The following is a 14640-nucleotide window of genomic DNA, read 5'->3' as shown; positions in this document are numbered from 1 at the left end:
ATCTGAGGAGGGCTGCCTGGGTAGCTCAGCTGGTTAAGTGTCTGACTCTTGATTTCAGCTCAGGTCATGATCTCCCAGTGGTGAGATGGGGCCCCACGTCTGGCTCTGTGCTGGCAGCGTGGAGCCTGCTTGGGACTCACTCTCTCTCTCTCTCTCTCTCCCTCTCTCTCTCTCTCTCTCCCTCCCTCCCTCCCTCCCTCCCTCCCTCCCTTGTGTTCTCTCTCTCTCAAAATAAGTAAGAGAAAACTTAAACTATCTGAAGAAACAGGCTCAGGGGCTCCTGTGTGTGCAGGTGCAGGGATGAGATCTCTAAGTGACTGCATATATTTAGTATTTATTTATTAAGTATTCACTGAAATGAATTCAACAACAAAGCAACATTTTGCTTCTTAAGGGTCTAGCCTTACTCTAGTATCTTGGGGCATAACCAGCAATTTTCTCTCCATCTTGGAACTGCAGATATGTTTTATATCACAATATAATAAACTCTTAAGATTATGGTGTGTTTTTCAATTCTTCATAACGTTATAGTCTGGTATGCTAAAGGATGTAACAGGATTGAGTACAAGATGCAATTCTGATCATGCAGAAAGGACAAGGACATCACAGAGTAGAAGTCTAGGAAGAAAACAGATGAGATGTAAGTCAAGGAGTTGACAGTGGACTTGGTTTATGGTTGAAAGATTAGACCAAACCCACTGTCACTTCTATGACTTGTCTTTCCCTCTGTGACGTCTCCTTTGTCCTTTCTATAAGATCCTAACTGCATCTTGCACTCAATCTTGTTATAGTATTTCCCACACTAGACTGTAATGCTTCTTGAAGTAAACGGCACAGTGACTTTAAGTCACAGGAACTTGAAGTTAGTATGAGTTGTTATCTCATGAACATATATACCTGTCTCACATAACACACACAGATTTTTTGAAATGTCTACAATACCAAAAAAAGCAAACAAAAAAAAAAAACAACAACAAAAAACAAAGAAAGAAAAAATAGAGGAAGTTAGGGTTAAATGAACTTAGAAAAAAATAAAGTACGATAATCATGCAGAGTTGTTAAAGGTGGGCTCTATGGTCCCTAGGGGCCAAAGTGAAGTAGATAACTATGGGTTTCAGGATAAAAAATAAAGTAGTTATATCCAAAGGAGAATGGTTATCAGCATCCTCAGCTGCTAGAAAAGAAAGCAGCCTTGGAAAAGTCAAGAGCCTTGCCCAGTGTCCCATGGCTTGTTTGGATAGAGAAAAATACTAGTCTCTTGACTTCCAGTGCTGTCGCTGCAATATCACACTGAAACCAAATACACAATGAAAATTAGTTGCTATTATGGCAACCCCTGGGAGAAACAGAAATATCTTTTCCCTCGTGAGGGTTAAGAAGCTAAGAACCCAACACAAATGTTCTGTGAGGAAGTTTGGTAGAGTTGGAAGATATAAAATGACCTGACTGCCCCTGAATAGGAATCAATGGTGAGGCAGGCAACCTTAGCAGCATGTGAGATCCCTATTCTCAGGGGGGGGTCAAAAGGCCAGGAAACTAGTTTCTTGAACACTGTATGTATGTTTATCTATCTGTGTATCTATCTAGTCTTAGAAGAGTAGATTGTTAAGTACTATCCTAAACTATGACCAGCAAGACAAATTAAAAAAAAAAAAAATTTTTCCTAGGGCACTTCTCCAGAAGAAAACAAAAATTAAGGTCAGGTCTACATCAGCCAGTAACGGACTTCTGGGCCCCCAGATTCATTTATTTGGCTCTGCTGACTGTTTGGCTCAGGTTTCCCTTAGCAAGTGTAAAAAACGCTTGAACACCACCACCCTGGGATCCTGTTCAACCAATTCAGATAGCTGTGGCCTTTCAACTTGCATCCAAGTCACTTGGCTTTATACCAATATCATTTCCCCTAGTAGAGCCTAAGCCTCAGTGAGAAAGTACACAGCTCAGAGAGCCAGGAGTTAACCGGTTGTCCCCATTCCAGAAAGGCCTGGTTCTTTTCCTAGATAAGGAAACAATACTATATCAAGAAGTTTCGATCATTCACTATTACATATGACACTGGAACCGCCACTATAAAAACAGAATTAGTGGAAATACCACTGTCTATCTTAAAGCATCCCTCCAGGGGCTTTAGGCAACTGAACTTTTCTAGCCCAATCCCTTGGGAAATAAGTAGTGATGATTTATTAAAACTTACATTTTGCAGATAAGAAAACAACAACAAGAAGCTAAAATGCATAGAGGGACAGAGTGTCTTGAGGCTGAATCACATTTCTTCCTTGTAATTCTACAACAGATATGGAAGATGCAGACTTACTTGAGTGCAGCTGACTATAATTGAGCTTATAGCACGATCACAAGGTATGCTGTGGACCTGGCCTTCCACGGGCCCCCACTTTGTGCTATCACGTTCCTTTGCCAGGGTCATGGTTTCTTGCCACCTCTTCCAGAGAAATCCTTGTTTGGAGAGGTCTAAAAGAGTTTTTGAATGGCAAGTTGTTCTCTTTTACAGCAGCAAGAAATCTTTCAACCCCACTCGTTCCTTAAAGCAATGTGGCCATAATAAGGTCTTCGGGTCTACCTAAACTGTTCATATGGTCTTGATTCCTCCTCTACTGGATAGTAGAGGCAATGACATTAAATTCATGGATATTTAGCTATGATTTGTTTTAAAAAGGAGGTGGTAGTGAAGATACGGAGGTAATAATCATAATCCACAAAGGGCTGTGAGAACACATCAAATAAAAGAGAGCTGTTGTTCCTTCTGAAAGAAGTTTTAATCGGAGACTCTGAAGGAAGAAGGCTTTATTTTGGTGAAAGGCATCAAATGGCCTGGGCACAGAAAGCAGAAATTAAAAGAAGCAGGCAGCAGTGCCCCCTGGGTTGCCTGTCAAGAAATCCGTACCGTTTGTCTGGTGAAATTAAGAAATGCAAATAACCTGGACAGATTAACAGCACCAGGATAACTAGCAGGATACAAAGAAACAGCACCTTTCACTATGAGGAGGCGGTGTATTCCTCCAGGCAAACAAAGAAACAGGACAGAGTCAACATCTGTTTCATATAACAGCTTGGCTGCTGAAAGAAGCAACCTTTTAAAAAATGGCTTAGCTGACAATCCTCAAAAATCATTCAATCACTATTGCATGGGCTGAAGTAAATGGGTAAACGAACACAACTTGCACTGTTCCACACTCCCCTCACCACCTTCTGCAAAAGCAAAGTCGTCTCGTCTTTAAAGGGAGAAAAATAAAGTGCAAACAAAAATCTTCATGAACTTTCCTTCCGATTGACAAGTAGCAGCCAATACTGAAGCATATAAGACAGCTCACTGCTTTTCAGCTTTCGCCTTTTCCAGTGTCAACTGGGAAGACAAGACTGCCAAACGGTTTACTGGGTGGGGAAGCAAGTCAGACAGAACTCATTAGAATATCAGAGGAAGAAAACAAGTCATTTGACAAGACCAATCTTGGTTCCAGAATTCAGTTAGGGAAAGCAAAAGGAATAGTAGGATGTCTGGATCCTTATCAATAAATGGTAACAAGCCAAACGTGTTAAGAGATGAATTTTTCCTCTCTGGGTCCTATCAATTTGCAAATGCAATTTCAAAATCAAGTGAAAAACATCTCTGAATGCACAAAAACCTGCAGATTTCAGGACTGGAAATTTCTAAAATGAAAACTCACCAGAGCTGTAATGTCACCGCAATGGGACCGGTGCTTCCAATTCAGCTAAATGCCGGATGCTTCATTTACCTTAGTAATGTGGTTTAAATACACAAGCCAAACAGAATGGAAGCAACTCAGAGGCACTGAGATAGAAGAGATTTTTCAGGTGGAAACTGAAAACAGAGAGAAAGGGGATAAGGTAGATGGGACAAAAACATCTAATATTAACACACATGCACTGCCAAAAAAATACGCTAGGCAGTTAACCAAAAGATTCCAAGGAGGTCCCTTCCCTGTGACTTTTCAGTTTAAACAGGTGTGACAAAATGAAGAAAAAGATCATCTTGTCCACAAGGGAGAGAGGCATGACTGCAAGGAGAAAAAACAATCAATATGTAATTTGGGCGATTTCTCGAGACCTTGGGGAAAGGGCTTATGAATGGTGTTTTTTAGGGGGGTTGGGAGGGCAAAGGTATAATTATAATGTAAATCTTCCAAAAACGTCAGCTATGGCCAGGCGATCTCTAAGTACTTGACCTATGTTAATTTAGTCCTCACAACGATTATGTAATGCAGGAACTATTATTACAACATTTTACAGATACAGAAGTAGAGATACAGGAAAACAGACTTGCCTAGAATCATATAGAATGGCTGGGCTTCCTCTACTAGGAACAAGGGATATTTGTTCAAAGATGAAGTTTTCTGTCTGTTGAGGATCCTGTTAGGTATCTTGCACAACATCCAGAATAATATCTATCGCAAGACAAGCAGGGTAATTAATTAAAACTAAAAAAGAAAGGATTTGGATTAGTTTCAACGAAAACCTCCCAAATGAAAGAATTTGCAAGAAGAACAAATCCACTAAGCAATACTACAGAATGTCCTTTGTAGAGATCAGAAGAGCTCTCCTGGATGGTATTTAAAATCCTTTCAAGTACTGAAGGGATTAACCTAGAAAGTTCCAGGTCTGTAAGTAGGAATATTGGACTTTAATCAAGGAGACAAGTACACAAGAGTCTCCCCTTGTGTCCGTCAGCTGGTCTATGCAAGGACTGTGCTTTGTCTTGATGCTATAACCACCAGTCTCTAGAACCCAGCCTGGTTCTATGTGTACTTAATAAATAGTTGTTGAATAAATGAACTTAAAAGAATAAAAGAATATGAAGACGATGCGTTTCTGGAAGACTCTAGATAGATTGGAAAGTTGAGGTGAAGACTGATTCAGAAGCCAATCCTGAAGAGATCTGAAGGGAAGCAGGACTACAGCACTGGAGTCAGAACGCTGAGTGAGCAAGAGTTTGACTGAAGAGAGTCAGAGACAGAAAATGAACGATAAAAGCAGCTGCGATGTCAAATTTGTTTTCACGAATGTCTCCATAAGCCCAAATCAGGAATTTCTTGAAGATGGGGGATGTATTTTAAGTATCTATTATTCTCAGCTCCTAGAATCAGGCTTGATATACAATTGTGCTAGAATGATTGCATGAGTGGTAGGAAAAGACCACATGAGAAAAATATATGTGAATGAGAATTTTAAGAATTTTTTTGAGGACATAGATTTTTTAAATTTAAATGTTAGTTAATATACAGTGCAATATTGGTTTCAGAAGGAGAATTCAGTTAGGTGAAAGATTTAGGAAACACCCTCAGAAAAGAGAAAATTGATGAGAACATAGGACTGTATGTATAGTTCTAATATATGTTTTACATATAAATTATATATATGAACATACACAGACATCTATCAGTTGTGTGTATGTAAATAAAGTTTCTTCTTAAGATCTCCCAAGAGTGAGTTTCATTTAACTCCCCTGGTCATTGTTATTTCATTTCACACCATTTCTTCTCAATAGATACGGAGCCCAAGTTCATGCCTCTTCTTATTTTGAAGAAATAAAAAATTTAACTGAAGGTTGAGAATGGGGGTGATGGAGCACCTTGGAACCTTCAGAAAGGGGTTAAAAAAAAAAAAAAGTTGGCAGGGAGGAGCCGGGCCATGCCAACCTCTTGAAATAACCCTACAGTGAGCACAACTATTTGAGCATTCCACACACCAGGGATGTTGTGGCACTCAGTATGGCTATCTTTCCATCTATCTTCTTGGATTTATTCCTTGATTTCAAGATTTTTCCCTGATTAACAACCTGATCCAACTTCTAAGAAACCCTCTATAAAGGTCTCATATCTTCACAAATTGATCCTAAAACACTCCACTCTTTCCTCCTAAACTCAGAAATTTTCAAGCAAGCAAACTGATTTGTTGGTCACAAATCTCCGTAAATGCCACAATATATACCTTATACCGGGATGATCTTCTTACTACAGAAGAGATACCGTAAATCCTAGGAAAACTACACTCTTCTCAGGGGTTAGCCTGCTTCTCCTGCGTTCTTGGGTGAGACACAGCCTAGGGCCCAGTCTTCTTCCAGACAGAAAGGGCCCTCAAAAAATATCTGTTAAATAAAGGACTTACTGAACGCGCCAAATTCCCTCCATAGTTTGCCTCTGAGCATACAACGCAGGATACACAATTAGATTCTACTTGGAAAAAAATCACCTTCTTGAGACAGCCCCTCAACTGAAAATAGGACTATTAAAATTAAGGGGGTAGAATACCACGTGCCAAACACCACATTATCATGAGCCTGGAACTCACGTACCTGTCCCAATCTTTTACCTAGGTCTCACGTCATCACACAAGAGGCATGAGCTAAAATGTTATCACCAAACTCTGCGGTACCCTCTCCATTGCCACGTCCATTACTACAACTGTCGGTGAAGTTTTTTTCAGTAAAAGTAAACCATGCTTGGGAACAGACAGATTCCCATCTTACAAACCCCGGTCCTCGAATTCTTCTTTTATCGTATTGAATTTCAATGTTACAGTGGCACAGAATCAAGGCTACAGAAATTCCCTCAAGTGTTCACTTCAGTTGTCTAGGCACATTCTCTATTTGTACCATCCAACTAACATCTATAAGAAACACCTTATCAATTAATCAGCAGTTTCTTACACCTGGAGGGGGTTTAATAAAAGTTCTGTGTCTAGCCTAGTAATAAAATCCTTACTAAGTATCAACCACATTTAAAACCAAAAGAATTCTCAAACCATACATTTTGATTCCATGAGACTTTTCCAATATGTTCTCTAATACTATGGTCACTGAGAAGCAGGGTTACTAGAAACCACAAAGTAATATCGGGGGTGGGAGGGAGGGGTGGGTTGGTGATGGGTATTGAAGAGGGCACCTGTTGGGATGAGCACTGGGTGTTGTATGGAAACCAATTTGACAATAAATTTCATGTTAAAAAAAACAAAAACAAAAAAAGAAACCACGAAGTAGTATCAAAATATTCAACCTAAAAGAGCAGTCTTTAAAAAATTTTTACGTAGAAAAATGTCTCCATTACAAGAACACTCGTGTTTTATAATTTTTGTAGTCAAAACAACAAAACCAAATGCCTTAAAGGAAAACCGGAATTTATCAACCGTGGTTGATTTAAATATTAATGCTATAAAAATCAAAGGTAGCTATAAAACAGACTGACAGCAGTAAACTTGCCCTAGATACAGCTCTCTAAAACACCTGAGAAGATCAACTAATACATTAGGAGATAAAAATAAGAAGGCACTAACACTATTAAAATGGCATAAAGTTTGTGTTTCAATTGCATCAAGTTAAAAGTAGGTCAGTTAGAATGAACTCAGAAAAAGTGACGGGGGTGGGGGGAAGGAAGGTCAATATCACAAAGTGATTAAAGAGATGGAAGAGAACTTTCTTCTAAGTCATTAAACTCACCAATATGATACTGAACTTCAGAGCACTCGCCATTTTCCTGTGCCATTAGAGAATTTAGTAGGTTCACTGAATTGACTGATTTCTTTGTTAACCTATTTACATGGGTTAAGACCCTGACTGACGTAAAACACAACCAAAAAATCTGAGACAGAGAGTGTAATGAAAGACTGAGTGATGTATAGTTTGGGGTACAGCCTATCCAATAAACGTGACTGACCAGCAAAGAACCCATTGGCAAAGATTTATTATCAGAACAAATACATTCTAAAAAGATCTAATACAATAAAACCTGCAGTATGAATACAAACTACTCTAAAATACAGTTCTTCGCCCTGCATAATGTATGGCTTATCTATTACATTAAAACTTCTTCATACTTTTCAATCAGGAAGAAATTTTTTGAACAAGTGAAACTGAAAAGTATGGAGCAAATGAAATAGAATGGTATGGTTCTCAAATTACAAAAAAAGTTTATTACTTGGAACTATTTGACAACCTTTAAAACATATATAAAGAGAAAGAAATATCTCTATTACCAAGGGAAAAGGTACAAATAAATCACTTACTAGAATAATAATGTTTTAATTCTACATCATGTCAATACCAAATTAGTACAAGCTTAAGCCAGACACAGAAAGGATGTTAAATGTTATTACCTCCAAGTTCCTTTACATTCAAGATGGCATTCTGGAAGGGCACTGCTTTTATACTGAAACCTAAAATTAGAAAACAAAAACAAAAAAAGGAATTAGCAACTTAACTTTAAAAAATGCCTAAAATGCTCAAATCCTTTTTTAGGCAGATTAAGAGCTAATTTTCAGAGCTCATATTTATGCCAGAAACACAATTCAAGATAAACTGATGACACATTATCCTGTTCAAATTTTCAAAATATAGCTGTGTATTATAGTGAAATAAAACTCTTTTCTTCACAATACTACCCTATTCTTTAATATGTTACGTCACTTGTAAATGTTGTCAATTATAATAAAGACATTTGGAAGTGCAGAGAAACTCCAAAGAAAATATTAGATCTACTAGGACCTTTGCATCTGATTCTTAGTTTTCTCTCATACAGAACTCAGCGACTCCACAGATGAAGGTCCCTAAATTACAACCATCTTGTATTAGAATTACATAGTATTTATGTCAGAGTTTTAAGACATGGTTAATATTATGTAAACATTTTTCTTACAAGTGCAATTGTAATTGTCTATACATAGGTAACTATTTTATAATGCATGCAGTAAATGATTTCTATTAAAATATATTCAGAGGATAAATTTTTGATTATGTATTGAGCACTGAACTATTATCATTCAAGTCATGATGGATTCAACATATCTGGTTCACAGGTTTTAGTACAGAGGCTTATCAGGTGCAACATACATGCGAACATATATGTATGCACATATGCCAACAAATATACTTACGATTTCTAAAAGGATCCACAAGAAACTAGTGAGGATTCTTGGGACAACTGGAGATCAGGAGGTCTTACACAGAAGATTTTTTTCTTTCATTTGATTGTTTTGCTATTTACAAGTACTTTTTCAATTAAAAGCCCTACTAATAAGAGTTAATCTCGTCAGTAATTTCTAACCACCCAATTAATCTAAGGTTTGAAACATTAGTATGGGCAACTGTAAGATAAATCATCATTCCTTTTCAAGAAATTAGAGCAAAAGATTTAGAAATACTTTTCATTTGAAGTTATAAAGTTATGACAGGTGCCTGGAGAGGTAAAAAGATATACAGTATGGGGGCGCCTGGGTGGCTCAGTCGGTTAAGCGTCCGACTTCGGCTCAGGTCATGATCTCTTGGTCCGTGAGTTCGAGCCCCGTGTCGGGCTCTGTGCTGACAGCTCAGAGCCTGGAGGAGCCTGTTTCAGATTCTGTGTCTCCTTCTCTCTCTGCCCCTCCCCCATTCATGCTCTGTCTCTCCCTGTCTCAAAAGTAAATAAACATTAAAAAAAAAAAAGATATACAGTATGATGTAGATAAGAACAATTCTTTTACATGGTTTTGTTTTACTCTATAAAAATGAAAGTCAGTATGTACCTTTTTATATTCACCCTATTAACACCACTGTTTTGTTATATGTTGTCCTAGCACTTCCAAATTCTATATACTGTCTTCCACCTTAAGCAGTGAATATCACGTAATGGCTAAGAAGTAACTTTGGAGTCTGATGGAACTAGGTTTAAGTAAGCAGACTGTGGGCAACCTACTACTTTCAACATCTCTAAAATGGGAATAATAGCATCTACCTCATGTAGTTGTTACAAAATAATACAATGTATTATGTTTATCACAGTACCTGATACAAATAAGCATACAACATATAACTTCTAGTGCTCTGTATCAATCGATTCTGTATTGATGGTTTAGTCACTAGCTGTGCATACCTTCTGAATACATTATAGACTTTAAGAGAAATCCTGGGGGCTTATTTATTAATCTAAATAGTTACTTGGAGCTACAGATATCACCACTGAATGACAAGAACCCTTGTGAGAGTGACAGAAGTAAACACTAGTTGAAGTTTGTTGTATAGGATGTAAATGTTCATTGGGCCCTCTAACAATCTTCTGAAACATACCCCTCCTGTATGGGTTTTATGCAGACACAGTCACCACAGCTTATGGTTAATAGTGCATGTAGTCACAGAATCTCAGTAAAATAGCAGAAGGAATGAGGAGGCTGCGGCACTGGAATGTACCTGGGCCTGCAGAAAAGCCTCTCCAGGTGTCTGGCCTCTGGGAAATTAAGGAAAGTCAGTGCCAATCACAATATTCCTGCTGGCACTGAAAATGTGCCTGCAGGAGACTTGGATGTTTGAATGTATCTACCTACCCCTCACGGGGGTGTCATATGGATTAAAAGGCAATGATTGTGAAATCCTGAAAATGAAAAGCTCTCTGCAAATGCTCAACAGTCTATTAGTGGTTATATTCAGGACAACTCAAGTGAAGATTTTCCAGAGAAATGAGATAGGCCCCAACTTTGAAAAAGACACAGTTACGGAACACACCAGCCATGTTTAATCTGCTTTGATTCTTTAAAGCTGACAACAAGCAGGTACCCGAGGAAAGGAATATCCTTCCAGAAATTGCTGCACTCACATGCAAGACACTCATATTCAAAAGTTTTGAAATTTAGAATCCAACAGGCAGATTATATCATTGTTACCAACTTTAATCCTCACACAGACATAATAAATCGACTGCAAAAATATCCTCAAATGTTCACGCTAAGTAACCTAGCAATGTTATTTATAGGCATATAAATGTTTCTGCAGAATACTCATAAATGTTTTCTCTCCAAATAGAACATATGTGGCTAGATTTATCCTGCAAAGGTATATGCGCTCTTCCATTTTGCTGCCTTCATATTTTTACAGTATGACTGTAGTAATGAATGTTCAGAGGACAAAGCCTATGTAATCAGTCCAGAAAATAAGAAAAATGTACTATGCATTGAAAAGAAACAAGTTTTAAAAATTTTAGTCATTCTACACATTTGCAAGGATTCAAAAGAATTTAAATTTAAAGCCACGCTTTCAGTTCAACTAGAAGAGCAATCAAGAAGGGTGACTATTTGGGGCACCTGGGTGGCTCGGTTGAGTGTCCGACTTCGGCTCAGGTCATGATCTCACAGCTGGTGAGTTCAAGCCCCGCATCGGGCTCTGTGCTGACAGCTAGAAGCCTGGAGCCTACTTCGGATTCTGTGTCTCCCTCTCTCTCTGCCCCTAACCCACTAGCATCCTGTCTCTGTCTCTCTCAAAAAAAATAAAACATTGGAAAAAAAAAAAAAAAAAAAAGAAGGGTGACTATTTGATCAACTCTATTTTATTCCTTTACACTGGGTTAGATGAGGTTGGGGTTGGGGGTGGGGGAATGTTAACATTCAGTAGGGATATAAAGGTCAAACCATCAGAATAGTGTTTTCAAAGGTTGTTTTGAGGAATAAAAATGGCCAGATAGCATGGGCCCCAAAGACAGAATGTCTGGGTTCCAATTCTGGCTCTACTATTATTAACTGAACAAGTTACTTAATGCCTCCGTGCCTCAATTTCTTAGTCTGTGAATGAGAACAGATAGCACCCAGGGCTATAAAGTGTTTAGTAAATAAAAGTTGAGACTATTAATGGTCACCAACTGACTACTGAGGCTTTAAATTCCTCCCAGTCAAAATCATGTGCAGCCTTAAGGTCTGATATATTATGAAAGCATTGGTAAAATAAAAGTTGTAGTAGCAATTGAAAACATTTGAGGACTTCTACAGACTAAGTATCTGGAGTCTTCCATAGCTCTTCCTTTTCCTCTCTCCTAATCCTAACCCACAAAGCCTGTGACTTCCATCCACAAAATAGTTCTAAAATATGTCCACTTCCTTTCCATAACTGACCAAGTTGCCACCTCCACTGCCACCACCTGGACAACTTCAAGGGCCTAACTCAACTGTCCGCATCCATTACTGGCCTGCTCAGTCATCTCCACACATTAGCAGAAGCGATCATCCCGAAATTCACATCTGTTCACATCACTCCCCTGGTTAAACCCTTTGGGTAGCTTCTCACTACTCAGGATACAGTTATACAGTTCAAAACACCTAACAAGTCTCTATCTAATATCTGGCTTCTCTTCCCTTTTCCGGGCTTAGTTTGTACCATTTTCCCCCTCATGTTAGTCTTCGGTTCCTAAAACAAGCTATGTCCCTTCCGACTCAGGACCATTGCACATACCGCTCCATTAGTGCTCGTCCCCTGGCCAACTCTTCATCCTTCAGGTACAGTTTTTACTTCATCAGGCAAGCTTTCTATGGCATTCTTGAAATAGATTGATTCTGGGGGATTCATGTTTTTCTAGCATGCAGTTTTTCTATGTAATTTTCAGTTATAGTTACTTATCAGTTTGTTTTAGGTCTATTCCCCAGTTAGACGGCTAGAATCCATGATAAATAAATAGTGCATAATATACCCTGTATGCCAGTGATAGGCACATAAGAGGATCTCAATATTTCTTTAAAGATCTATACTAAGGGTTTATATTTATTTCCCACTTTAACTGTCACAACAATCCTAGTATCAGTACTACTATCCCAAGAGGAAAGTGAGCCAAGGGTTAGGTGGCCAAGAGTACTAAGTGCCATATTCAAAACTTCAACATAGGCCTTGTCACCAAAGCTCTATACCTCCTCTGTATACCAACATCTTGATCAAGTCACAGTATTCTGTCCAATTTTGAACTAAATACAGGTGAAGCCGACTGTAAAAATATACACATGCCCAATAAACCCACTATTTTGCCTATTTATAAATAATGCAATATATAAGTAAGTGTTCTCAGTTCCATACTACATTGCTTTATTTGCGGAATAAAAATAGCCATGAGTTCAAAAGTAGTTTTTTATGGGCATTATTAGTAAAACCAGGACCTTATGAGGGGAGAGAAAAGGTCCAACTGACTCAGCCAGGACTCGGGGCTGGATCGCCGTTATTTCTCCTCAAAGTAGGCATCCTGATGCTCTCCACAGGTAGCCAGTGTGCTGATGGGGTAAGAGCACTGTCCTAGAGGTACTAGCCACAGCTCTTAGACTCACCAGCCACTTTTTTCTTGACCTTGAACCGCTCATCTGCAAAATGAGGGTGGATTAGCTTAGCTCCTTAAAGTTTCTTCTAGAATTAGGATTTTATTATTTATATTAAACAAGAAAGAGGAAATAACAGTAACAACAGAGTCCATCATCAATGGCCTCTCGTATTTGGCTGAAGGCCTCATGGGTAGGTGTCCCCAGACCCCACTCAAACAAGATGATGGCTGAAGCCTAAGTTACACGATCATTTTTTCCTGGCTGATCTAAGCTCCATTAGTAAGACTGAAACCTCCCCTAAGATTTAACCCCACAAATTTTAATAAATATATGACTTAGTCACTCTTTGGGGAAATAATTGTTTGCATAGGCTTTCAGTTTTTGTCTTTTAGCCCTTAAATTAAGCAAAACCCGTGATACAAGGGAGATGGATGTGAAATTTTTTTTTTACGCAGGGAAAGCATTCCTGGAATTGTAACAAAATTAGTTTTGGGAGTGAGGCTGGTCTATTTTTATTCGTGATGTGGAACACTTGAGTATCTTACTTGGACCTACAGACCAACCTCTCCCCAACCCCCTAACACTCAAGTCCGTACACATGTACACAGATACTCTGTGCGTACTTCTGAATTCCCTGGGTCACTTTAACAACTGCTGAAGGAAAATCTGGTGGCCTTGACCTAGACCCAGGGCATGATTTATGCCATCGTAATTTTGTGATGTTTGGACAATTCTGGTTTACTCTAGTGAAATTCTCCTAAATATGATTTCAATATCCTAAAAGCAAATTTAATCCACGGGCATTTACAAAACAATCCTTTGGCAGATACCAAAATTGGACTTTTTAACTTCTCTTGTTGACTTAACACATATGCAAGTGAATACTAAAGTTTCTAAAATAACTCATTCAAATTTTCATGAACGTTTTCTGTATTTCTTTCAAATTAGCATGATCGTTTTCTATTTTAACTGAATGGCATACCATTTGACTACTTTCCAAGTGAAGTAATAAATATCCTTAAAAGAGATCTTCCCCCTTTTTCAATTCCAAGTGTTGAATTTTCTCCAGGTTACATCAATATATTAACCTAAGCCTTTAGACTCCATTCTTCTAGTTTAAGAAGAAAAAAAAAAAAAAAAGTGAGCATTTGTATAATCTATAGGTTAACAATCCTTTTATCAACAAATTCCTTGTGCCTCTCCAGTCAAGGAATTCACTTGGGACATATTTCACTTTTGTTTCTCTACCAAGGTGCAAGCCTTCCAATTTTTCTTTCTTTATCCACAGGACCCACTCTCTGGAGGACTTCTTGGCCTGTTAAGTTTTGACAATTTAAATTTCTTCTAAAAATTATGTCAAAGGTAAAAGATTGCTGAAGTTAACAATCCAATAAAGTTTGGACTCCCTTTCCTTCTGAAAAGGCAGACATTCTTGTCTTGCTAAAACTGGATACACATACCTTTCTTGTGATACTTTAAAGAAACAAATTCTCAAGGTAGATTCTCTTTTCAGTTGTTCCCCACTCTTCCAATAACTGTTTTACTGTTAATTGGCTTGATATCAAAACATTATAAAGA

At 38.2% G+C, this 14640-nt stretch overlaps 1 protein-coding gene across 3 annotated transcripts in view; it reads right to left on the bottom strand.

Moving 5' to 3' along the window:
• ARL15 (ADP ribosylation factor like GTPase 15) overlaps positions 1-14640 on the bottom strand; it is a 409306-nt gene that overhangs the window by 242115 nt on the left and 152551 nt on the right. For all 3 annotated transcript variants that reach the window (XR_007461467.1, XM_049648078.1, XM_049648077.1), the window contains exon 3: positions 8125-8184. Coding sequence is in view for 2 of the 3 variants with exons in the window: in XM_049648078.1 (XP_049504035.1) it covers positions 8125-8184 (60 nt within the window). In the remaining variant the exon portion in view is untranslated. The remainder of the gene's footprint in view (positions 1-8124; positions 8185-14640) is intronic.

Source organism: Panthera uncia, assembly GCF_023721935.1.
Source record: "Panthera uncia isolate 11264 chromosome A1 unlocalized genomic scaffold, Puncia_PCG_1.0 HiC_scaffold_17, whole genome shotgun sequence".
Taxonomy (NCBI): Eukaryota; Metazoa; Chordata; class Mammalia; order Carnivora; family Felidae; genus Panthera; species Panthera uncia.
This window is presented reverse-complemented; position numbering and strand designations above follow the sequence as displayed.